At 41.6% G+C, this 24456-nt stretch overlaps 1 protein-coding gene across 3 annotated transcripts in view; it reads left to right on the top strand.

Annotated features, from left to right (window-relative positions):
- STK3 (serine/threonine kinase 3) overlaps positions 1-24456 on the top strand; it is a 287562-nt gene that overhangs the window by 190384 nt on the left and 72722 nt on the right. For all 3 annotated transcript variants that reach the window (XM_030553550.1, XM_030553551.1, XM_030553552.1), the window contains exon 10: positions 9101-9270. In XM_030553550.1, coding sequence (XP_030409410.1) covers positions 9101-9270 — 170 coding nt within the window. The remainder of the gene's footprint in view (positions 1-9100; positions 9271-24456) is intronic.

Here is a 24456-nt window from a genome sequence, read left to right as displayed (position 1 = left end):
TATTTTTAAAGATAAACTTTATATGACATCCTGGTGATCCTTCTTGGAAAAAAATTCCCTTAATAGAAATAAAGGTACTAGAGAACCATTTGGGGACATCTAATTTCATTTTGTCTTTACCACCAGTACTGCAAGATGGAACAGATGTATTGAGTGTCCAAGATAGTCTCCATATTCCCCCATTCACATCAACTTTTCAGACTGTTAAAGGCATTGTGGCTTCTTTGCCGCAAAAAGACTGGAGTGGGATTACCTTTAGCATTAACCCACAACCAGCCAATATATTTTTAAACACCACTGTCTTTGTCTACTCTAAGTACTAAGAGGTGTTTAATAATGTTATTTAAACATATTTTTAATGCAACTTACTTCCTCAATGTAGGCAAAGCCCACAGATACTGCTTCCAGCTTTCCTGTGTTAAGAAACTACTATTGTAGGTGTCTCTGCCCCATCCAGGGAAGCAGGAAACAGGGAGGGATGTTGTTATGGAGAGGAGCCACACAGAAGATCCTTGCTAGAAACATGGAGTCCAGGTTGAGCCAGATATAAGAAAGAAACCAATTCAAACAGATTTTGGAAGGAGCTGATAGGGTCACTTAGAAACAGGAGGTTATATTGTGGTGGGAAAGCACCATATTGAGAGGCTGCAAAGAAAATGAGAAAGTTGCATTAAATCTTAGGGTCAAATGCTGTTCCTCTTTGCAACATCTCAGTAACATGGCTTTGCTCATTGCAACTGTATTTTTCTGCGAGAGACAGAATTGTATCTCATCCCTTTGCAGGATGCGTGGCATCTACACTTAATGAAAGTCTGGTAGGATTTTATAGAAAATTATATCCTGACTTTAGAATTCTGTATGATCCCTGAGGTCCCTTCCAACACTAATAATCTATGATACTCATTCATAAACCCTGCAAGAATTATTATTCTTTATTAAATTCTATAAGTAATTTGTGTATAATGCTATAAGTTTATCCCTATTATATTCTATCGGATTCTTCCAGCTTATATACCTAGGTCATGCTGCAGATTTATTAAGGCATAGTGGTGACAGCCCTCAGTGTGGAGTTTTGGACCAGTGAATTCACACTGTGCACAGATCTATTGCCAACGCCTCTGTTACTGTAGCACTTAAGAGGCCTAATCGTGGACTAGGATCGCATTGTGCTATGTGCTGTACAATCACAGAACAAAAATGTAGTCCCTGACCCAAAAAGTTTACATTCTAAATATAACACTAAATATAACAACAGATGGATAGAGATAGACAGATCAGAGGTAGGAGTCAGTTGCCATCTCGGGAGTGAATGAGAGATGAGAGGTAAGGGAAGGATGGGGGTAGGCTGTGAAAAACTTGTTAAGGTGAATTCAAGTAATCATGATTGGCGGATGAACTGCCGCTTTGGGGAGACTCACCTGCCAGCCCTGCCCCTTTTCACACAAGGCCCCATCTCCTGCATGCTGGAGCCCCAAAACCTCACTCCCCCCAACAGGAGAATCCATGAGCGCCCCCTCCCTGCTGCCAGCGCCAGGCCGAGCCGCCAGCCCCCACGAGTGCTGAGCTGGCCTCAGCGCCGGGCTGAGCCTCTGACCCTCCTGAGCACCGAGCCAGTCCTAGCATCAGGCTGAGCCACCAGCACCTCCCGCCTCTGAAGGCCCTCCACTGGCCACCAGTGCTCAGCCAAGCGGCCGATTCCCTGAGCACCAGCCCCCCCGGCTGAGCCTCTGGCTGAGCACCTGGCCAAGCCTCCTCACTCCCCTGCCCGACTTTGGCTGTCTGCTAGCTCTCCACGTCCCTCCTCACTCCCCCGTCCCCGAGGAGGAGGTATGCAGCGAGCAGCGGTTACCTCTGGAGGTGGGGGTGGAGTGGAGGAGACATGGCAGGCACAGGCAAGCAGCAGCAGGCGGTGGGGATTTTGGGAAAGGGACGCGGCCACCGTGGCCCAGGTGTCTAGCGGCAGGTCGGTGGCAGCACCAGGGATACCCGCCACCCACGCAAGTAACTTATGTTTGTTACCATAGAGAAGGGGTAGCCAGTAGAGGGATGCAAAGAAAGGTGACATGGTGAAAATGATGGGCTAGGAAAATTACCTTTGCAGCAGCATTCTGAATGGATATGAATGTGGCAAGATTGCGTTTGTCCAAGCAGAAAAAAGGATGCTGTAGTAATTGAGACATTAAATATGATAGCATGAACAAGAGTGTTAGCTATGGGGATGGATAGGAAAGACTGTATCTTAGAGATGTTATGGAGAAAGAATCAGCAAGATTTAGACAGACGACCTGTCACTGAGGACCTAGAGCAATGGCAGCCTGTGGCCTATGGGCTGCACACGGCCTGTCAGGGTAGTCTGTTGACGGGCCACGAGACAGTTTGTTTACATTGACTGTCCACAGGCACAGCCGTCTGCAGCTCTCAGTGGTCACAATTCACTGTTCCCAGCCAGTAGGAGCTGCGGGAAGCGGCAGCCAGCAGAATCATTGTGCTTAAGCTAAAGGTGTATAGAATTGTGTTTAATAAGTGTTTTATTAAAATACAAAATTCAATAAAGAATGTTAGTTTGCATTGTAAATAAATAAATTAATTTATAAGAGAGTGCTCATGTGATATTATATGCATATTGTATCCAGATAACTGGAATCGTTCACTGGTTATTTGCTTGCAGAACTATTTCAAGGAGAAATATTGAAACAGGGAATAAGAAAAGAACTACAGGACATATACTGCCTTTCCAGTGTAAAACCGAGTAGAAAAAGAACATAGCTTCCCAAGGTTACATAGCTTTTGTAAAGCTGCCAGACACTGTGTTCTGTTCCCTTCTATTGTGTAGGAAGAAGAGGAACATGACTCTTGGTGAATTATGCTTCCTTCAAAGGAAACCAAGGACAAATACACTAATCCATGCTGGACTTAGAATTTTAGAAACTGAAAAGAGGACAATAAAGATTTTGTAAAGTGGCAGTGTCAAAGTGATGTTGATAAACTATATTATTTCATGATATTTAAGTGCAGAGTTTATGTAAAGTAAATGAAAAGTTATATGTCTGATATAGTATTTTGGACTGGTCACCTCCTTGAAAGAATCCAAATGTCAAATTCATTCCCAAAACAGTGTCATACTTAAACTCAGTATTCAGAACAAATTTTTCACAAATGTCTTTATCTGTCAAGATAATGGAGTGGTTGATATAGGACTTGATTAATAGAAAATTAACAGAGGATAATGTAATTAATGCAGATCAACATGGGTTATGGAAAATACATCCTGTCCAACTAACTTGATATCTTTTTTTATGAGATTACAGCTAAATGATATAAAATTACAATGGCACACATTAAATTGATTAAAAAGGGGCTAACTCAAAGGTCTCTAAATGTAAAAGGAGAATTGTCATCAAGCAGGTGTGCTTCCAGTGAGATCCTGCAGGGATCAGTTCTTGGCTCTATGCTATTTAACACTTTTATCAATATTCTGGAAGAAAACATAAAATTATCACTGATAAAGTTTGCAAATGACATTAAAATTGGGGGAGTGGCAAATGAAGGTAATAGATCACTGATTCGGCGCGATCTGGATTGCTTGGTAAACTCAGCACATGCGAATAATATACATGTTAATATAGCTAGATGTATATGTCTGGGAACAAAGAATGTTACAGGATGGGGGATTCTATCCTGGAAAGCAGTGACTCTGAAAAAGATTTGAGGGTTGTGGTGGTTAATCAGCTGAACATATGCTCCCAATGTGAGGCTGTGACCAAAAGAACTAATGTAATCTTTGGATCCATATATAGAGGAATTGCAAGTAGGAACAGAGAAGTTATTTTGCCTCTGTATTTGGCAGTAGTGCAACTGCTGCTGGAATACTATGTCCAGTTCTGGTGCCCACAATTCAAGAAGGGTGCTGATAAGTTGGAAAGGGATCAGAGAAGAGCTGAGAGAATGATTAAAGAATTAGAAAACTTGCCTTAAATTGTTACACTCAAAGCAGTCCATCTATTTATCTTAACAAAAAGAAGATTAAAGGGAGACTTGGTATAACAGGGGTAGGCAACCTATGGCATGGGTCCCAAAGGTGGCATGCAAGCTGATTTTCAGTGGCAATCACACTGCCTGGATCCTGGCAGCTAGGCATTTTAATTTAATTTTAAAAGAAGCTTCTTAAACATTTAAAAAACCTTATTTACTTTACATACAACAATAGTTTAGTTATATAATTATAATAGGAGATATACCTATCTCCTAGAACTGCAAGGGACCTTGAAAGGTCATTGAGTCCAGCTCTCTGCCTTCACTAGCAGGGCCAAGTACTGATTTTTGCCCCAGATCTCTAAGTGGCCCCCTCAAGGAGGGAACTCACAACCCTGGGTTTAGCAGGCCAATGTGCAAACCACTGAGCTATCCCTCCCCCACCATTTTTTATATATTATATTCTATACTTTTAGAAAGAGACCTAAAAATGTTAAAATGTATTACTGGCATGCAAAACCTTAAATTAGAGTGAATAAATGAAGACTCGGCACACCACTTCTGAATGGTGGCCGACCCCTGGTCTATAAGTATCTACATGGGGAACAAATATTTAATAATAGCCTAGCAGAGGAAGGTATAGCATGAACCAATGGCTGGAAACTGAAGATAGACCAATTTAGACTATAAAGAAGGTGTAAGTTTTTAACAAGTGAGGGTAATTAACCATTGGAAGGTTACCAAGGGTCATGGTGGATTTTCTATCACTGTCAGCTTTTAAATCAAGATTGGCTATTTTTCTAAATGATATTCTCTAGGAAGTATTTTTTGGGAGTTCAAGGGCCTGTGCTATACAGGAGACAAGATTAGTTGATCACAATGGTCCCTTCTGTCCTTGGAGTCTATGAATATATGAATCTACAAATTGTAGGCTCTGCTAGCCATTATGTGTCTGGCTATGTGTTGACTGAGATCCCAATTCTGCAATAGGATAAGCCTGCACAGAGCCCCATAGAAATCTGGCCCCATGCAGATCCAATTGCAGTGCCCCTACCCCTCTACCCCCCCCTTTTTTTAAACTGAGATTTTTGGGGGGATAATATTTTTAAGATAACATATTTACAACTACTTTAGAAAAGTTAAATTCTTACAGCTATGTGTTATGGGGGATATAATTTTCTTTCTTTTAAGTATAGTTTTCATATTTTCCTTACATATGATGCTTGTAGTTTTATAGGTCCTTGAGAGAATGTGCACAAGGTTTTTATTCAATAAGGTATAATACACAGGCTTTCAGACTAAAAAGTTGTTTGTTTAACTGTGTATTTTGCAAAAGGGACCTTCATGCACTCCAAACTAGTGCATTTGTTAATGTAAAAATTCTTCGAATGTGTGTCATGATGGATCCCATGTAGATGTATATTTGCCTCATGCATGTGAGCTCATAAACCTGTGAATAGCAGAGTCCATCACTCTGTGCCTCCTTGTGCCACGGTGTAATGGCTGTAATGGAAGGCATAATGGGTGGAGCAGTTTTGACCCTCCCCCAGTTCCCTCTTATCACCCATGACAGTGAGAAGACACCAACTATAGTGTGGTGATTGTGTTATTTATTATTATTTGTATTACTGGAGCACCTAGGAGACCTAGTCATGGACCACAACCCCATTGTACTAGATGCTATTCAAACAGAAGACAAAAAGAGGATAGATGTTTCTGGGCAGTACCTCCCAAGCGTGAGGGCCAGCATGTTGGGGGGAAGTTTAAGAGCTCCATTTTAGCCATGTTAGCTTGAGCTGATGGCTAGACATCCACTAGAAGATGTCAGAGAGACAAGCAAGATTTTAAATTGGACAGAAAGAAAAACAGGTCTGGAGCAGAGAGAGAGATCTGTAAATTGTCTGGATGGAGATAGTAGTTGAATCTGTCCCCATGCCCCTTCTGTTTTTTGAGCTTTAAACTCAAATGTTTGTGACAAAATCTCTCTGGCTGATTTTGTGGACTACTCAGAAAATATTAACCAGGCTACTTGCACTCTCCAGTCCTGCTGCAGGGTATATAAAAATCAATGGTTTTGTTTTTTGGTTTTTTTGGGGGGGTGGAATTGATTTTTTAACATTTAAATTGAATATTGTTTATTTTAAAAAACCTATTAAATTAAATTTGAAATTGACAACATATGTTAAGGCCTAAACATATAATAATGTGTTAAAATCATGTACATTAAAAACAAAAATTGTATTAAGCAATATATGTTTGCTTCTAAAGTTTTAAGGAAAATCAGACCACGGAGCTTGTGGAAGTCAATGGTTAAGTGCCTAGACCCCAGAGTTTGTTGAAGTCCTAAACCAGCCTCTTCTGGAGGTACAGAGAGAATATTTTCTTCATTACAATTTATTGAACTAGGTCAGTTCAATGACTAGTTCATTCAGAGTTAAGAAACCAGTTGGCAGCTGAAAAAGCAGGAAAGTAAACTAGTTGTGAGAGGAAGAGATCTATTAATTCTAAAATCTTGAAGGACGTGATGACTAGGAACAATAAGTTCAGTTCACTACCTTCAAATAATGCTTCCTTTACTTAAAAAATCAGTTACTTTTAATGCAAAACATGTTTTTATAAACTTTTTGATTTTTTTTTGTCTTATGAATCCAACACATTTAAGGTAGTTTTATTTAATTTAAATAAAATAAATAAATGCTGTTTTTGTGCATTTTTAATTGAATTTGAATTTCCATTTAAATAGAGCTTGACATAAATCACAGTTAAAAAGTTCATCATCATCTAGTAAATTAGAAATGCATCATTTACCATTTTCTAACATAAGAATTGTAAAAATTAAGAATCTCAATAAATGTAAATTAAGCTATGCTACTGTTTAAATAAATGTATATAGATAGAGTGTATCTTTCTGCTTAGCAAAAAATAGTACTACGTTTAGTGTAAAGACTCTATTTAGTTGTAAATCAACATGTTTTAATGGTTCTCAATGAAAATAAACCTTTCTTTAAGAAAATAAATAAAACATGGAATTTGAAAACATAATTAAAATTGGTGATTTAAATCAAGGTTTCTTGGTCACTGATTTAAATAATGATTAAAATTGGTGATTTAAACAACTTTGATTTTAATCAGTCTACCCTGTATTGCTCTGCTTCCTCCAAACCCTTAAAGGAAAAATCGTTAATAAAAGTCGTTTTTTGTATGTCTGTGGGCTTCTTTAGGTAAAATTAATGGCATCTTTTGAACATATCATGCTTTTGTGCCTGGTCACTTTACAGGAACGGAGACCAAAAAAAAAAGCTTCCTTAAATTTTGCAGTAAAGTGCAAGCATACCCATTGTAGTTGTTTTACAATTCTTAACTATACTACGCTGTACCATAGTCCAGGTTTGCAGTTGATGAAATTTCTTTTCCGAGCAGATCAGAAAGCCCACACACTCATGCATTATACATATGCCTAAAAAGATGTTTGCAACATTCTCCTCATCCTCCGCCCTAGCTGTAGTTTATTCTCTTTAAAACAGGATAATTCTAACCAATCTATGTTTTTTCTTAGTTTGCTGTTAATGCTTATAATAAAAAAAAGTAGTCTTGTCTAGCATTCTTGTTTTTAAATTCACATAGGTTACTTGTGCTTGTCATAGAATCAGAGACTTGTTAGGACTGGAAGGAACCTTGAGAGGTCTTCTAGTTCAGTCCTCTGCACTCAAGAGAGGACTAAGGATTATCTGCTGTCCATGAGAGGGGTTTGTCTAACTTGCTCTTAAAAATCTCCAGTGACAGACATTCCACAACCTTTTTAGACAATTTATTCTAGTGCTTAACTACCCTGACATTTAGGAAGCTTTTTGTAATGGCCAACCTAAACCGCCCTTGCTGCTATTTAAGCCCATTACTTCTTGTCCTTTCCTCAGAGGTTAATGAGAACAATTTTTCTCCCTCTCCTTGTAACAGCCTTTTATGTACTTGAAAACTATTATCATGTCCCCTCTCAGTCTTCTCTTCTCCAGACTAAAACAAACCCTTTTTTTTTCTTCAGACGTTCTTCATAGGTCACGCTTTCTAGACTTTTAATCATTTTTGTTGCTCTTCTCTGGACTTTTTCCAATTTGTCTTTCCTGAAATGTGGTGCCCAGAACTTATGACACTCCTGCTAATGCATCCAAGAATTATGTTTGCACTCACCTTAGAGTAGCTCCATCTAGGTTCTGTTTCCCTAGTTTGTTTATGAGAAGGTCATGCAAGACAGTATCAAAAGCCTTACTAAAGTCAAGTTATACCACATCTACCGCAACCCCACTTCCACGAGGCTTGTTACCTTGTCAAAGAAAGCTGTTAGGTTGGTTTCACACAATTTGTTTTTGACAAATCCATGCTGTTACTTATCACCTTATTACCTTGTAGATGTTTGCAAATTGCTTAATTAGTGTCATTATGTTCTGTATTGTACTGGTAGAATTTGTATATTTATAATATTTATATAATTTGAGTACAGCATTTTATGATTCATAGTATTCTTTTATTCTGGATGTAGCCCGAGGGGAGAGTTACATAGAGCCAATATAGTGTTTTTTCTGATGCATCTGAGGAAGTGGGTATTCACCCACGAAAGCTCATGCTCCAAAACGTCTGTTAGTCTATAAGGTGCCACAGGATTCTTTGCTGTTTTTTCTGTGTTATAGATTAACTGTCCTATTCAATGGGTGAACTCTTTTGACGTCCCATAATGGCAACATATTTCAGACATAATTCTTTTATGAAAAGAATGATAGAGTGGCAGTTCATGCCATAATTTATATGGCATTTTCCAGCCATCTGCTCTGTAAGGCTATGATCCTGTTATATACGGAGTACTCTCAACTGCCAGTGAAGTCATTTATTCATAGTCTATACACCATCTGTGCACCAGTTTTGCTAATTCAGTTTAAAATCACATCTTTAATTAAACTGCTACAACTTTGTATTATTTTTTTAGTACATACTGATATTTGAATTTGTATAATAATAAATAGACATTACATGAATCACTGTAAAGTTAGTCCAATAAATTCATAAACAGCTTATTTTGTAGAGCAGTAAATCTTCCATCTCCAGACAGTTTTAACTTTTTCCTTTCCTTTCAACTAAGGAAATGCTACTTCACCGCAAGTACAAAGACCTTCTTTCATGGACTACTTTGATAAACAAGATTCCAAGAATAAAAGCCATGAAAACTGTAATCAGAATATGCCTGAACCCTACCACATATCCAAATATCCTGATAACTGGAAAGTCCCTCAAGATGGAGATTTTGATTTTGTAAGTAAATTTACAGTATTACTTTTCTAATGTTTACTTCCTTGCATGCTGTTTATTTTATGTATGCTAAAATTAATTAATCCTTTCTATAGCTTTCTAGTAGTGCAAACAAAATAAGTCATCTTTCAAGGATACCTTCCAAATATTTAATAGTAAAGTCATGTTCTAGCTGTTATACTAACACATTTGCCTAACACAGAACATGACTTCTAAAAGAGAGTGGTAGGTTGGAGTGAAAACATTAAAAAAAAAAATTCCTTTCAGTAAATGTATTCTTGGCGCTTTTCAATTTTGTATCGTAGTTTATCAAACTGGTTGTGTGACCTAGTTTATTAAAGCCTTCAGATATATGAGTGTACTGTAAGGGGGTGGGTGGCTGAGTTAGTATCTCAAATGAGACATGTAGAAAGAATTTTAAACTAGGCAGAGCAATTTACATATCTCCTAAGTAGATTGAATAAGATCACTTAATGTGTCCTTGGAGCCTTTTGGTATAACTTGTATTACAATTCCTGTGATTTCTGGAACAAACTATTACATCTTTAGAAATAATACACTGATCTGTTTGCTCTCTGTTTCACTACCTTGAATGTCTTTTTCTTCAAAATGTGGTTTGTTTGTTTTTAAGATAACAATGAAAAATATGATGAGAGACAAAAAGAAGTGTTCCTAACCTATATAGTTTTAAAATGTTCTTTTATCAAAATGAAGTGATACGACTGATTTGGACACGTGATATATAGCTGTAATAGCTTTCCCCCACTCTTTTATATTTTCTAACCTTTCTAAACAAAGGAATTTAACATACCTATTGTAGCTTTAACATGTTCTTTCCTTCACTACACAGTAGTACCTAAATTTGATCACATGATCCTAGAGAAAGAGAAATACAGCTGTAGGTGTGGGATATTTTTCTCAGTTTTTACTTACTGTCTTTCTAAATAAAGCTGACTCTTAAATTTCAGCTACTATGATATGGCAAGTGAAACAGCACCGTATAAACTGCTGCTGTAGGAGAATAAAGCTTTTGAATAAGTACACTAATTTTTTTTAGACTACAAAGATACAATAGCCAGCATCTTCATGATCAGCCAGTGAAATAACTAGTACATTATTCACTGGAAAATAACTATCTGTATCTAAATGTGGTTTATTATGGTGGTAATAAAATTTCTGTAGAACTGTTGTAAGAACTGTTTTGCTTTTACAGATGGGCTGATAATTACAAACACAATGAATCCATTTGTAAATTCTAAGGTCCTGATCTGTGCACATTTATTCACAAGTAAATTTGCACACACAAATCATAGACTTCTAGAAGATCAGGGTTGGAAGATCTCAGAAGGTCATCTAGTCCAAACCCCTGCTCAAAGCAGGACCTACTCCAACTAAATCATCCCACCCAGGGATTTGTCAAGCCGGGCCTGTAACTGTACGCGACTCACCTCTGCGTCACCTCCTGCTGGTACCTTCTGGGAATTAGCTCTCCAGCTGTCAGAGCGCCCTCTGCAGGCCAGTGTCCCACTTTTCCTGGCCCCCAAGTCCCTCCTGGACCCAGTGCCCCCTTGCACGCAGTAGTGCTGCCCTCTGGCAGTACACTCCTCAGTCTCTGGGTCTCCCTTCCCCAGGGAACTCCCACCCACTATCCCCACCTCACTTCAGTCTTTGGCTACTGCCCAGTCTCCATCTAGCCCCCGTTCACTAGGGCAGACTGCAGTATAAATGCCACTCATCACAGGCAAGGGGGTTTGGACCTACTGCCTCTGCCTACCCCTTTTGGGCTGCCCCCTGCAACCCCAGTACCTATTTGGCCTTCCACTAGGCCGCAGCCTGGGGGTTTCCAGGCCAGAACTCCCCAGCTCCCTTGGCCTTCCCCCAGCCCTGCTCCACTTCAAGTACCTTGGTACACTTCCAGCAGCCAGGTCCCTCCCTCTCACTAGGCTAGAGAGAGTCTGTCTGTGCCCCGTGCCCACTGCCCTCTTATAAGGGTCAGCTGAGCCCTACTTGGGGCATGGGCACAGCTGAGCTTACTTCCCCACTCAGCCTGGGAACTGCTTGCTCCCAGCCACCACCCTCTTCTGGGCTGTTTTAAATCCTTTGCGGCGGAGCGGGTGACCACCCCACTACAGGGCCTTAAAAACCTCTAAGGATGGAAATTCCACTACTTCCCTAAGAAACCCATTCCAGTGCTTCACCACCCTCCTAGTGAAATAGTTTTTCCTAATATCCAATCTAGACCTCCCTCACTGCAACTTGAAACCCTTGCTCCTTGTTCTGTCATCTGCCACCACTGAAAACAGCCTAGCTCCATCGTCTTTGGAACCCCTCTTCAGGTAGTTGAAGGCTGCCATCAAATCCCCGCCCCCCACACTCTTCTGCAGACTAAACAAGCCCAGTTCCTTCAGCCTCTCCTCATAAGTCATGGGCCCCAGCCCCCTAATCATTTTTGTTGCCCTCCGCTGGACTCTCTCCAATTTGTCCACATTCTTTCTGTAGTGGGGGGCCCAAAAACTGTATGCAATACTCCAGACGTCTCCTCACCAGTGCCGAAAAGAGGGGAATAATCACTTCCCTCAATCTGCTGGCAGTGCTCCTACTAATGAAGCACAATACGCTGTATCGTATCTTGACTGTTCCTGATCACCTTTCTCTTCTCCCAAGTGCTTCAAAATGGATTCCTTGAGGACTTGCTCCATGATTTTTCCAGGGACTGAGGTGAGGCTGACCAGTCTGTAGTTCCCCGGATTCTCCTTCTTCTCTTTTTTTAAAGATGGGCACTATATTTCCCTTTTTCCAATCATCTGGGACCTCTCCCCCTTATCACAAGTTTTAAAAGATAATGGCCAGTGGCTCTGCAATCACATCAGCCAACTCCCTAATGCTTTAGATCCAGCCCCTGGACCTGTGCATGTCCAGCTTTTCTAAATAGGTCTTAACCTGTTCTTTCACTAGTGAGGGCTGCTCACCTCCTCCCCATATTGTGCTGTCCAGTGCAGCAGTCTGGGAACTGACCTTGTCTGTAAAGACCAAGGCAAAAACATTGAGTACTTCAGCTCTTTCCACATCATCTGTCACTAGGTTGCCTCCCTTATTCAGTAAAGGTCCCATGCTTTCCCTGACCTTCTTGTTGCTAATATACCTATAGAAATCCTTCTTGTTACCCTTCATATCCCTTGGTAGCTGCAACTCCAATTGTGCTTTGGCCTTCCTGATTACACCCCTGCATGCTCGAGCAATATTTTTATACTCCTCCCTAGTCATCTGTTCAAGTCTCCACATCTTGTAAGCTTCCTTTTTGTGTTTGTCACTGAAGATTTCTCTGTTAAGCCAAGCTGGTCACCTGCCATATTTGCTATTCTTACTGCACATCAGGATGGTTTGTTCTTGTGCCCTCAATAAAGCTTCTTTACAATACAGCCAGTTGTCTTGGACTCCTTTCCTCCTCATATTAGCCTCCCAGGAGATCCTGCCCATCAGTTCCCTGTGGGAGACAAAGTCTGCTTTTCTGAAGTCCAGGGTCCATATTCTGCTGCTCTCCTTTCTTCCTTGTGCCGGGATCCTGAGCTCGACCATCTCATGGTCATTGCTGCCCACGTTGCCACACACTTGTACTTCCCTTACCAATTCTTCCCTGTTTGTGAGCAGCAGGTCGAGAGAAGCACGGCCCCTCGTTGGTTCCTCCAGCACTTGCACCAGGAAGTTGTCCCTAACACACTCCAAAAACTTCCTGAATTGTCTGTGCACTGCTGTATTGCTCTCCCAGCAGAGGTCAGGGTTATTGAAGTCCCCCATGAGAATCAGGGCCTGTGATCTGGAAACTTCTGTTAGTTGTCTTGTGGTCTATAGCAGATGCCCACCATGATATCATCCTTGTTGCTCTCACCTCTAAACTTAACCCAAAGACTCTCAATGGGCTTTTCTCCAGTTTCATATTGTAGCTGTGAGCAATCATACTGCTCCCTTACATACAACTCCTCCATCTTTTCTCCCTTGCCTTTCCTTCTTGAACAGTTTATACTCATCCATGACAGTGTTCCAGGCATGTGAGTTACCCCACCGAGTATCTGTTATTCCAATCACATCATAGTTCCTTGACTGTGCCTGGACTTCCAATTCTTCCTGCTTGTTTCCCAGTCTTCTTGCGTCCATGTGCGGGCACCTAAGATAACTAGCTGATTGCCCTGCTTTCTCAGTATGAGCCAAGGAGGATTCCCCTGTTGCACCCTCTTCCTTGTGTTTCCTCCCAGTATCCCACTTCCCCACTTACCTCTGGGCTTAGGTCACCATCACCTGGCGAACCTAGTTTAAAGCCCTCCTCACTAACTTAGAAGTAGTCACATTGAACTTGTAGAACTGATAAATGAAATTGTTTTTAATTGTTCACTTTATTAATGTAACTTCTGTTCACCATTCACTACACTTGCCTACACTGTAACTTCTGTTCCATATTGTAATTCAAACCCCATTTTAAAACACTCACTCCATTTTGTAAAAGCTTCCTCCAACCTTCATTTTTGCAAACCCTGCTGTAATCTTATTAGTTTAGTTTAGATGTGTGAATGAGGTATGTATGAATGATGGAATCGACCTCCAGGCCCAGCCCGTCCTGATGAGATAAAGTTCAAATACCAACGGCTGAAGACCTAGACAACAGCCCTAAACAAAGTAAGAAGCATCCACCCTAAAAAGAAAAGGACAACAGAAGGAAGATCAAAGCCAGGTCCAAGGCTGAAAGTCACGCCTGCAATTGATGGGTGATCAATCTAAACCCAGAGGCAGCGTGACACAGCAAGACCTATAGACTTTGAATCCAAACTAAAAGCCTATAAAAAAGAAGGGTGAGATGAGAAACTCTGGGTAACATTCTGCTGCCAACATGGAAGAACATCGGTGCCTGTCCAACAGAGATCCAGCTCAGCCTTGTACCCAGCTTTCCTGACCAGTTAGCTGCCACAAGCTACGAACCCAAGCTGCAAAATCAAGCCATGAACTTAAGCTATCTTCAGGACTGGTAACTATGCAGCAGCTGCAGAACACCTGATGAGTGTGTGTGTGTGTGTGTGTGTGTGTGTGTGTGTGTGTGTGTGTGTGTGTGTGTGTGTGTGTGTGTATAGGTATTAGGTAGAATGTGAATGTGTGTGTGTGTGTGTATAGGTAATAGGTATAATGTGTGTGTATAAGAATTAAGATATTAGTTATTAGTCATAAATTGTTATCATAATAAATGTGGCATCTTTGTCTTGTCCCCTTTAATAAGATCCTGCTGGGTTTTTACTGGTCTAATATAATTGATATAACAAACTCAGTGAGACTACTCACATGTATCAAGTTGTTTGCTATGTGTAAGTGTTTGCAAGATCAAGGCCTAAATAATTTATAATCTTTAGTGAGAAATTGTGTAATGATTTACTGTTGTTGAACCTCTTCGGTGCTTTAACTTTTTAAAAAGTCAACGGAAATGATTTTTTAAATAAATAAATATTCAAAATTATTTGAGATCTCAAATGATTAATAGAATGAACCAGTAGCACAAAAAAATTACAAACAACATTTTAAAAGTTACCTGAAGTGGTGATGCTGTTTTTCAAACCTACTAAAACTTGAATATGTTTTTACACAATATTAATTTGTGAGAGACTAGATGGGTCCAATATATTTTACTGGACCAACAGCAGTGGGTGAAAGAGACAAGGCTTTTGAGCTCGACAGAGCCCTTCAGGTCTGGGGAATATTACTTCTCCCATCTTGTCTCTCTCATGTTCTAGGACCAACATGACTATAACAATAAGAATTTGTGGCAGTTGTTGCAAAATACATTATTGAGGCTAAAAAGATTAAAAAAGGATTAGACATTTTTATGGATAACCAGAATAAAAGTATAAGTTACTTTATTTAGGATTAATATTTTAGTTTGGGATGGGACAAAAACCTTCATGGTTCAAGACATAAGCCAACCAGTTACTAACAGGCAAGAATCTTCTGTGGGCAGGTTATTCTGTAACTGATCACTGTGGTTTCTTTCTCTGAAGCATCTGGTTCTGGCTGCTATCAGAGACAAGATACTGGATTAGATGGACCATTTGGTTTTAACCAGTAGGACAATTGTTATGTATTTATTTCTCTTCAAAATGCTTCAGTTTGTTTTTAAACAGTCAGAAATGTCTTTGGTTTTTTTTCCAGTTAGAACGCTTTGGAAAAAATTAATGCCACTATTGTTGAGAGGTCTGCAAGAGACTTTCCAAAAGGATAAATCTCTGGGAAGCATGCATAATAAATTTCCTACTTTTATGAAGTCAACATTAATTTTTTAGATTACTGACATACAGTCTTTTAAATCATTAATGAAAAAGATAAATAATGGAGAACTTTTAGTACTAAAGAACTCTATTCTATCTCAAGTGGAATTATACTTAATGGGACCAAGATAGAGATTCTGAAAGTGAATACGAGCAATAGTGACTGCTATGTTTGTCTAGAGATTGAAGGTTAACACTTTAATTCTAAAGTAAGGACGCTGCTCCAGACCCACTCTAATGCTAAAATACTGTAATAGTGCTTGTGATACCATGTAGAAGAGCTAGCACCGTGTCAGATGGTAGTGGCAAGTTTCATATGGAAGATGATATGATTGTTCTGTAAAAGGGAGGAGGATTGTACTGTTTTACCACACTCCTCGAGGCAAATACATAATGTGCCAATGGTGGCAGCCAACAAATACTTTAGTCTTTAGCCAGAAGGGCAGAACAAAAAGTGCCACAATAATGGAGGGTAACAGACCATATTCAGATGTCTGGAGAGGGAAAAGTAATATCAAGTTTATTAGTGCATCTGGCTTTTGTTAATGCAGTGTAGAAGGGAAGATGTGCCAGTCAAACTTTGCAATTAATTAAAAAAAGAAAAAGTCAGATGCATATTTTAGTTTTAAACAAAGTTAATAGTAAAGGAAATATTTAAGATCTTTTGCTTATACAAGGGTTTTTAAATACATGAAATGGGGTGAACTATTTTGGCATTCAGAGAAATAAGATATTGGGATTACCACATATTCCTGCAAGCATTCAGTTGGTTTATGCATGTGCAGAAGTGTTGGCAGAATTGGGGCATAAGTTCTTCAGAAGGTATATTTTCTTTGTGTTGTACTGATAAATAGTCAATTTCCTAGTCTATTTTATTTGCTAGTTTTCCAAATACTAACCAAAAAATATCAACCTTTCTTCTTCGAGTAGTGTCCCTATGGGTGTTTCACTTTAGGCATGCACGCGCCCCTGTGACTTTGACTGGAGATTTTTGGTAGCAGTCTCTGTTCTGCCTACACATGCATCCTGCACATCCTCATGCCCTGTACCAAGGCTATATAAGGCTGTGCTGGTAAACCGCCATCAGTTTCTTCTCAACCACCTTTGGCCAGTGATAGTCTAGCATGTGCCTGTGTACCTTTTCCCCCCCTTTATTAGTCTTTTAGCTTTGTAGTTAGTTCTTAGTAATAGTAGGTTTAGTACCATATAGTTGGAACATTTGTTCCTATTTTCTTAAAATATACATACACATTTTTGTTTTTCTTTTTCCTCTACTGAGGGGCTTGAACAACATTTTCTTTTGTCAGGAATGCTGGGCTCCCCAGGATGTAAAAGATGCCTCTCTGTTCAAGAAGTAATCCCTGTTAGTGACTAGCACTCCCACTGCATTTGTTGCTTGGGAGACTCTCACGTTCTCAGCAAGTGTAAAATCTCTTCTTCTTTTAAGAGAAGATCCAGTAAAAACAGGGAAATTAAGTACAGAATACTAATGATGGAGCCAAGTCCATCTGGCAAACTCCAGCGACCTCCCCTGCCCCCAGCCCTGCCACATGCAAGAGGTTTGATAAATACTAAGTTCTGCCCAGGAATTCTGAGTTTTTATCTTCTCATCCAGCATCAGATTTTGTGGTTGCGGATGGAGTCAGTGAAAGGGAAAAAACAGAACTCGTTTGGTTGTAACAGCTATCCATCAGCAACACTTCCATTCAGAATAGCTAACCACCAGGCACTCATGTCAAATTATGACTAACTGAAGTATGAGAAGTTTAATACTTTTATTGACCATTTACCACAGGAACATTGAGAACAGTTCAGAGCCATAATAAAGGAAGGTCAGCTTTTTGCAAAAATTTCACTGCAGACTTCTCCTGACTTGGTGGACACTGCAGACAGGTCTGTTTACACTGCACTAGTGGTGAGCGAGTTTCCTGGTTTCAGTTGTCAGAATTTCCACAGGAGGTACAATTGACTGTGGAAGATTTACCTTTTAATGGCCAGAAGCTTTTCGCAGATTCCACGGATGACTTGCTTCATACTCTAAAGGATCTTGGACCTTGTGGGGTATACATGCCCGAAAACAAAAGAAGTTTAGCAGGTCTCAATCAGCACAAAGGCTACCAGCTAAGAAGTTGAGGTTTTTAAACAAAGAGCCTGCAGCTACCTCGACTGCTTCATTCCAGCCTTTAGCATCCTCCTCACACCAGTTTTGATAGTTAGGTCAAGAGTCCAGATCACCCAATCACCCAAAATGTTTTATCAGCTGTATCACACAACCCCCCTTCCTCAGTTTGGATACTGCCTCTCTCTATTTCATCAAGCATGGTAACATCAGCTAAATGGGTGTTGGAGGCCATTACGTCAGGTTACACTATCCAATTTACCTCCACCCCCTGCCAATCCCACTTGCCCATTCCTCTTCAGGGACTCCTCTCATGAGTGACTGCTGACACTGGAGATCTCATCATTCCTAAGTCTAGTATCATAGAGAAAGTCCCACTTCAACACAGGGGAAAATGGTTCTATTTTGGATATTTTCTGATACCCAAGAAAAATGGAGGCAAGAGGCCAATACTAGATCTCAAACAATTGAACAAGCATGTCAAACATCAGAAATTCAGGATGGTGTTGCTAGCAGCTATAATTCCCTCCCTGGAATTAGGGGACTGGTTTGCGGCCCACAGTCTCCAAGATGGCTACTCCCACTTAGTGATTCATCCTTTTCACAAGATTTCTCTGTTTCACTTTCAATCACAATCGTTACCAGTACCAGGTCCTATTCTTTGGCCTTTCATCTGTCCAAGGGTGTCCTCAAAAATATTGGCAGTTGTAGCTGCCTGCCTCTGTCATTGAGGAATAACTGTCTTTCCCTATCTTGAAGATTGTCTCCTCAAGGGTCTGTCATATCAGGAGGTATGGTTGGAAGTTCAAACAACAACTGCACTATTCCAAAGTCTAGCCCTGCAGTTAAATCTTGAGAAATCAATCTTGACCCCCTATACAGTGAATTCTCTTTATACGAGAGCTGATGGATTTGATATCAGGAAGCACTTATCTCTCTCTTAGGAGGTTCCTTGCTGTAGAGCACCTGAAACAAAGAGTGCAGCTCAGCCCTCAAGTTCCAGCAAGGACATGTCTGCAACTGCTGGGACACAAAACACTAGGTTGCCTCTTTGATATCTCCAGGTGTGGCTCAGGACTGTTTATGTAGCCAGTAAACAGGTTTCTGTATGCAGTCAGGTCCTACAGTCACTCACTTGGTCTGTTAATCCATTCAAAGTTTGTGCAGGAATCCTGTTCAGCCAGAACCCTCCTACAGTCATATTAATACTGATGCTTCCCTCTTTGGGTGGGAAGCACATCTGGGTTCTCACGTAGTCCAAGGCAAATGGTCGCAAAAGGAACAGCACTTGCCCATCAATCTGTTGGAATTAAGTGTGGTCAGAAATGCTTGCCTGCACTTTCTTCCCCTACTCAAAAATAAGTCCATCGGGATCATGACAGACAACATAGTGTGCATATGTTATATCAATTGTCAGGGTGGAGCACATTTTCTCTCACTCTGCACTGAAGTGATAAAGCTTCAGAATGGTTGCATAGCTAATTGGATAGTCATCTTGGCTTCTTATCTCCTGGAAATACAAAACAACATGGCAGACAACCTGAGCAGACTTTTCTCCCTGAATTATGAATGGGAGTTGGCTCTTGAGTCCTCAATAAAATATTCCTAGCTTGGGGATTTCCACACATTGACCCTTTTGCCATGGCAGCCAACACAAAGTGCAGGAAATTCTGTTCCAGAGGAGGGCTGGATCCCCAGTCTCTGGGAGATGTTTTCCTTGTTACATGGACAAAGGGTCTCTTCTATGCATAACCTCCAACTCCATTGCTCTCAAAGGTCCTTATCAAGAACAGGCAGGACCTAGCCAAAGTTTGCTTTCCTTACCTCATCAAACTCACCTCTCTGTCTCCGTGGCTGCTCTCAATTAAAGCTTTACTGTTGTCTCAGGATGTGAATCAGATGCTTCACCCCAATCTGAATGTCCTGCAATTACAAACTTGATTCCTCAATGGTTCTTGAGACTAGAGACCACATGTGTATTGGAAGTACAGAAGATACTGTTAGATAGCAAAAAGGAATCTATTAGACATACTTACTTCAGAAATGGAGAAGATACAATGTTTGGTGTAACCAATGCCATCTTTCTCCTATCCAGTCATCTTTCCTCAATATTGGATTACCCCTTGGAATTGAAAAATTCAGGCCTTTCTATGTGTTCCATCAAGGTTCATTTAGCAGCAATAACAGCTTTCCATGCATCAGTGGAAGATTTCTTGGCTTATCCAACCACAATGAGATTCCTAAAAGGACTTATCAATCTTTGACCATAGACTACAGCCGCTACACCACTTTGGGATCTCAACCTGGTTCTTAACTGTCTCGTGAGACAAACCTTTGAGCCATTAGCTACATGCTTACTGCTACATCTGTCTTATGAAAACGGCCTTCTTGGTAGCCATCGCTTCTACTTGAAGGGTTGGGGACATGGGGGCTCTAATGGCAGACCCTCCCTTTACTTTGATCTCCAAGGAGAAGGTATCTTTATGACCTCATCCAAAGTTCTTACCTAAGGTGTCCTCTGAACTGTACCCAAATCATTCACCTTCTGAGTTTTTTAACTAAACTGCATCAGTCTACACAAGAGTCTGTGTTTAATACTGCACTAGATGTTAAAAGGGTATTAGCCTTTTACTTGCAAAGGACTAGGCCATTCAGGAAGACTCCTAGATTCCTTTGTTTCTGTTGAAAATAGGTCTAAGGGAGTGCCTGTCTCCACTCAGAGACTTTTTAAATGAATCTCTGGATTTATTATTGCCTGCTATGGTTTAGCTGAGGTTACACCTCCTATAAGAGATTGTGGTCTTGTCAAGTGTGCAGCCACTATGTCTAGCTCTACTCAAAGACATTCAGGTTAGTGAAATCTGCAGAGCTGCAACATGGTCCTTGATGCATATGTTTTCCTACCACTATGTCCTAATTCATGGTGCAAGATTAGATCTGGCAGGAGGCAACAAGTTCCTCCTTCAGTAATGGACTCTTTTCTGAAACTCTCACCTCCTTAAAGGGTTACTGCTAGGGAATCACCTAGTTTGGAGCACTCCCGGGGACACTACCCACAGAAGGAGAGGTTATGCCATAACTGGAGTGGGGAAAGAGGAGCAGCCACCCAGGGCGCAGAGCCGGCAGAGGTGCAAAAATGGGGCAGCGCAGTATCAGGCCAAGCGGTGTCAGCCCCCCACCCCTGCAGGATTGGGCCCAGCCACGTCAGCTGGAGTCCATGGGTGTAGTGTGTGTGGGAGTGTTTTGTCCTCACCCTCACTCCCTACCACAAGCAGAGGTCTGGGCAGGGAGCAGAGGAGAATCAGGAGCTGTTTCTCCTGCCTCTAAAGCTGGATGCCGCCTCCTGGGTCCTACTGCCAGTCGTGTTCCTCTTCTATGTGTGCTGGGTGCCCTATATGGCCCTCATCCTATTTTCTGTATAACGGTGAGTGCCCGCAGTGTGTGTGTGGAATATAGGAAAAGGGGGGTGAAGTAGAGGAAGAGGCAGTAAGTAAGGAAGGGGCATAGGATAGCGCAAGGGGAAGAGAAGGGGATAAGGGAATGGACAGGGGGATGTGGAAGTGTGGGGGAGGAGATTGGGCAGGGGGCAGTGGGGAAGGGAGATGGGGAAAATAAGGGTATAGGGGGAAAGCAGGAGCCCCGCATGCAGCGTCCCCTTGACAGCAGCAGCAGGTGGGGCTCCCCCGTTAAGTCAGCTCAGCCCCTGCCAGCATTGGCAGCCCACCTCCAGCACCCCCCAAGATATCCCCTCCAGAATCCCATAGCTATACCTTCCAGCACCCCCCAAATGTCCCCTCCAACTCCTCCACCCCCTCCCCCTTGCAGTGTCCTCTATTTGGAACCTAGGGGTTGCTCTGTTCTCATGACCTTGGTTTCTGGAGTTGGCGGGAGCAAGTTTGCCCTTCCAGCAGCTTCTTACCCCCAGCACCTAGGCATTGGGCTCGCATGGCTGTGCTCAGAGGTCAGGCTGTGTGACCACGAGCCCGGCAGCCACGGGGCTAGTGCAGGGCAGTGCAGCCAAGGGGAGTTCCAATCAGTGGGCAGGGAGTGTGGGAAGAGTGATCCAGCTGCAATGGCAGGTCCCCGGACAGTGAGCAGGGTGTGACCAAGCTGCTGAGAAGCAGGTGCCCAAAGGGAATGAGTACTCCAGGGAGCACCTTGGGCAGCCAGACTTCATGGGCAGGGGCCGGCTCCAAGTGGTATTGCCTGCTGGCACCAAGGGCTTTCAGAGCAGAGGCAAGAGCATGTCAGGGATGTAGCTCAGAGCTGTGCCACCTGCCCTGGGGAGCACCCAGCTGTGCAGAGGCAGCCTGGCTCAGGGAGCAGAGCAGGGAGGTCTGTCAGGTAGCCAGCCAGTGCCCAGCTCCCACAGCATGGATAGCCAGAGACCTGAGTGGGCAAGGAGGCTCCAACCATCTTCAGCTCTGCTGGCTCCTGGCAGGAGGCAACGGTTTTCAAACTGTGGGATGCATTCTCCTAGGGAGGTGCACCCCACAGTTTGAAAATCTCTGTGCTAAATAGGAGGCAGAAATCAGGGTAACAAGTGACCTTGTGACCCCCCCACACATTGCCTCTAGGGAGCACCAATATGATTCCTCGCCCCAGGTGATAAAATGCTTAGTTACAGCTCTGACGCACCTTGTGCAGTAACTGGAGTTTTTTGAGATGTGTGTCCCTGTGGATGCTCCACTACCTGCCTTCCTCCCCTCTGCTTCAGAGTTGCCTTTGTGAGCTTTGCTGTAGGGAAGGAAGTGGGGGCAGTTTGCCTGCATAGCCTTATATAGCCTTGGTATGAGGCATGAAGATGTGTAGGGCGCATGTCCAGGCAGAAAGGGCACTGCTATCAAATGTCTCTCAAAAAGGTGCAGCGGCACATACACACCTAAAGCGGAGCACCCACAGAGACACGTATCTCAAAGAACTCCAGTTACTGCACCAAGTGAGTAACCTTTTCTTCTAAGTACCTGCGAATTCAGGATAGACGTATATCAAAATAAAATTCTTTGTTTTGAAACAACAAAAATTATATAATGCAGGCTCAGTAGTCACCCTTAGAAACCTGTTAATTTGCCTTTAGATGCTGTAAATAGATAAGGTTAACTCAAATACCTGCAGAATCACCTAATTTTACTATAATGAATACATAAAAACATTTCAAAAACTGGGGTACAGTTATTCAGTTATCTAAGAGATTTGGAAACTTTTTAAGGGTGATGTGTGTGGTTGTAGATGTGGGTGTCTGTGTATGGTTTCAGAAATGCACTTGCCACTGGCAAGTAGGAAACTTTCCAGGTGAATGAAAAGCCATTATTTTCTGCTGAATTTAAGATTTAAAAAAAGTATTTCAATAATGAGTTCTCTTTTGAAGGCAAATTTTTGTTTTTTCATTAAATTTTTACCTACAGTCATCTGACTTGAGAATCCTGGACTGATCTGTGTATTCTCTATCCATTAATGCTAGATGGAAAATTGAGACTTACCTCTGTTGCCTTGTGTCTCCTGGTCATGGTGTCTTTCTGAATTTCCTGATTTGATTGTTTCTATTTCTGGTTATTGGTGTAATGCTACATTATGTGCCCAGATAAAGCTCCCATTGGAGTCAATGGGAGTTTTGGCAGAATAAATTATGCTGGATTGTGGGTAATTTCAATGGACCTGATTCTGGTACCCTTTACTCATGTTGAGTATCGCTTTCCTCCACAAGTGGTCCATTATAGTCTTCACTTGAGGAGTAATATGCTCTTCAGCATGAATAAGGTTTCTACCACTTCTGTTTTCAAGGAGGCCTTGCTTGAGCTTTGTAGCTGCTGGGACTATGTTCTTTTTAATAATCTATTTGCGTCAGTAGAAAAAATCTGAAATTATTTACTTGTAATTCTGCATACTCAAGGCATTAATTATAATAGATCAACACTCATTCATCCAACTTCCCTTGGGAACTGGAGTATCAGTTTTATTTTTCTCTGTTGAAAAGGAAGGCTTTGACATTCTGTATCTGTTACTCGTCTAAGGGTTCCAGATTCTTTTACTTTGCTAATCTGTTTCTAAATCTCATTCCAAAGGCTGAAACCCAGGAATATGTGTCTTTTATGACAGTGAACTGCAGATAAATGAATAACCAATACAGATTTTTAAACATTTTATTTTCTTAGATCCCAGTACAGCAGGGACTCAAGTATATAAAATTGTCATGGTATAATTCCCCACTCTGAACCTTAGCGTCCAAAAGATGGGTTACCAGCATGAATTCCTCTAAGCTCAATTACCAGCTTAGTACTTGTAGCGCTGCCACCAACCAGGAATTCCAGTGCCTGGTACACTCCTGTCCCCCCCCCCCAAAACCTGGCCCAGGGACCCCCAAGACCCAGTCCCTCTGGATCTTAACACAAGGAAAGTAAACCCTTTCCCTCACCGTTGCCTCTCCCAGGCTTCCCCTCCCTGGGTTACCCTGGAAGATCACTGTGATTCAAACTCCTTGAATCTTAAAACAGAAAGGAAAATTCACCTTCCACCCTCCTCCTCTCTCCCCCTCCCAGACTCTCCCTGAGAGAGAAAGTAATTCTAACACAGAGAGAAATTAACCTCTCTCTCCCCCTTCCCTCCTTTCTCCCCACCAATTCCCTGGTGAATCTAGACCCCGTCCGCTGGGGTCTCACACCAAAAAAAAAGCCCAATCAGGTTCTTAAACAAGAAAAGCTTTTAATTAAAGAAAGAAAAAACAGTAAAAATTATCTTTGTAGATTTAAAATGGAATAGGTACAGGGTCTTTTA

Source organism: Gopherus evgoodei, chromosome 2 (assembly GCF_007399415.2).
Source record: "Gopherus evgoodei ecotype Sinaloan lineage chromosome 2, rGopEvg1_v1.p, whole genome shotgun sequence".
Taxonomy (NCBI): Eukaryota; Metazoa; Chordata; order Testudines; family Testudinidae; genus Gopherus; species Gopherus evgoodei.
This window is presented reverse-complemented; position numbering and strand designations above follow the sequence as displayed.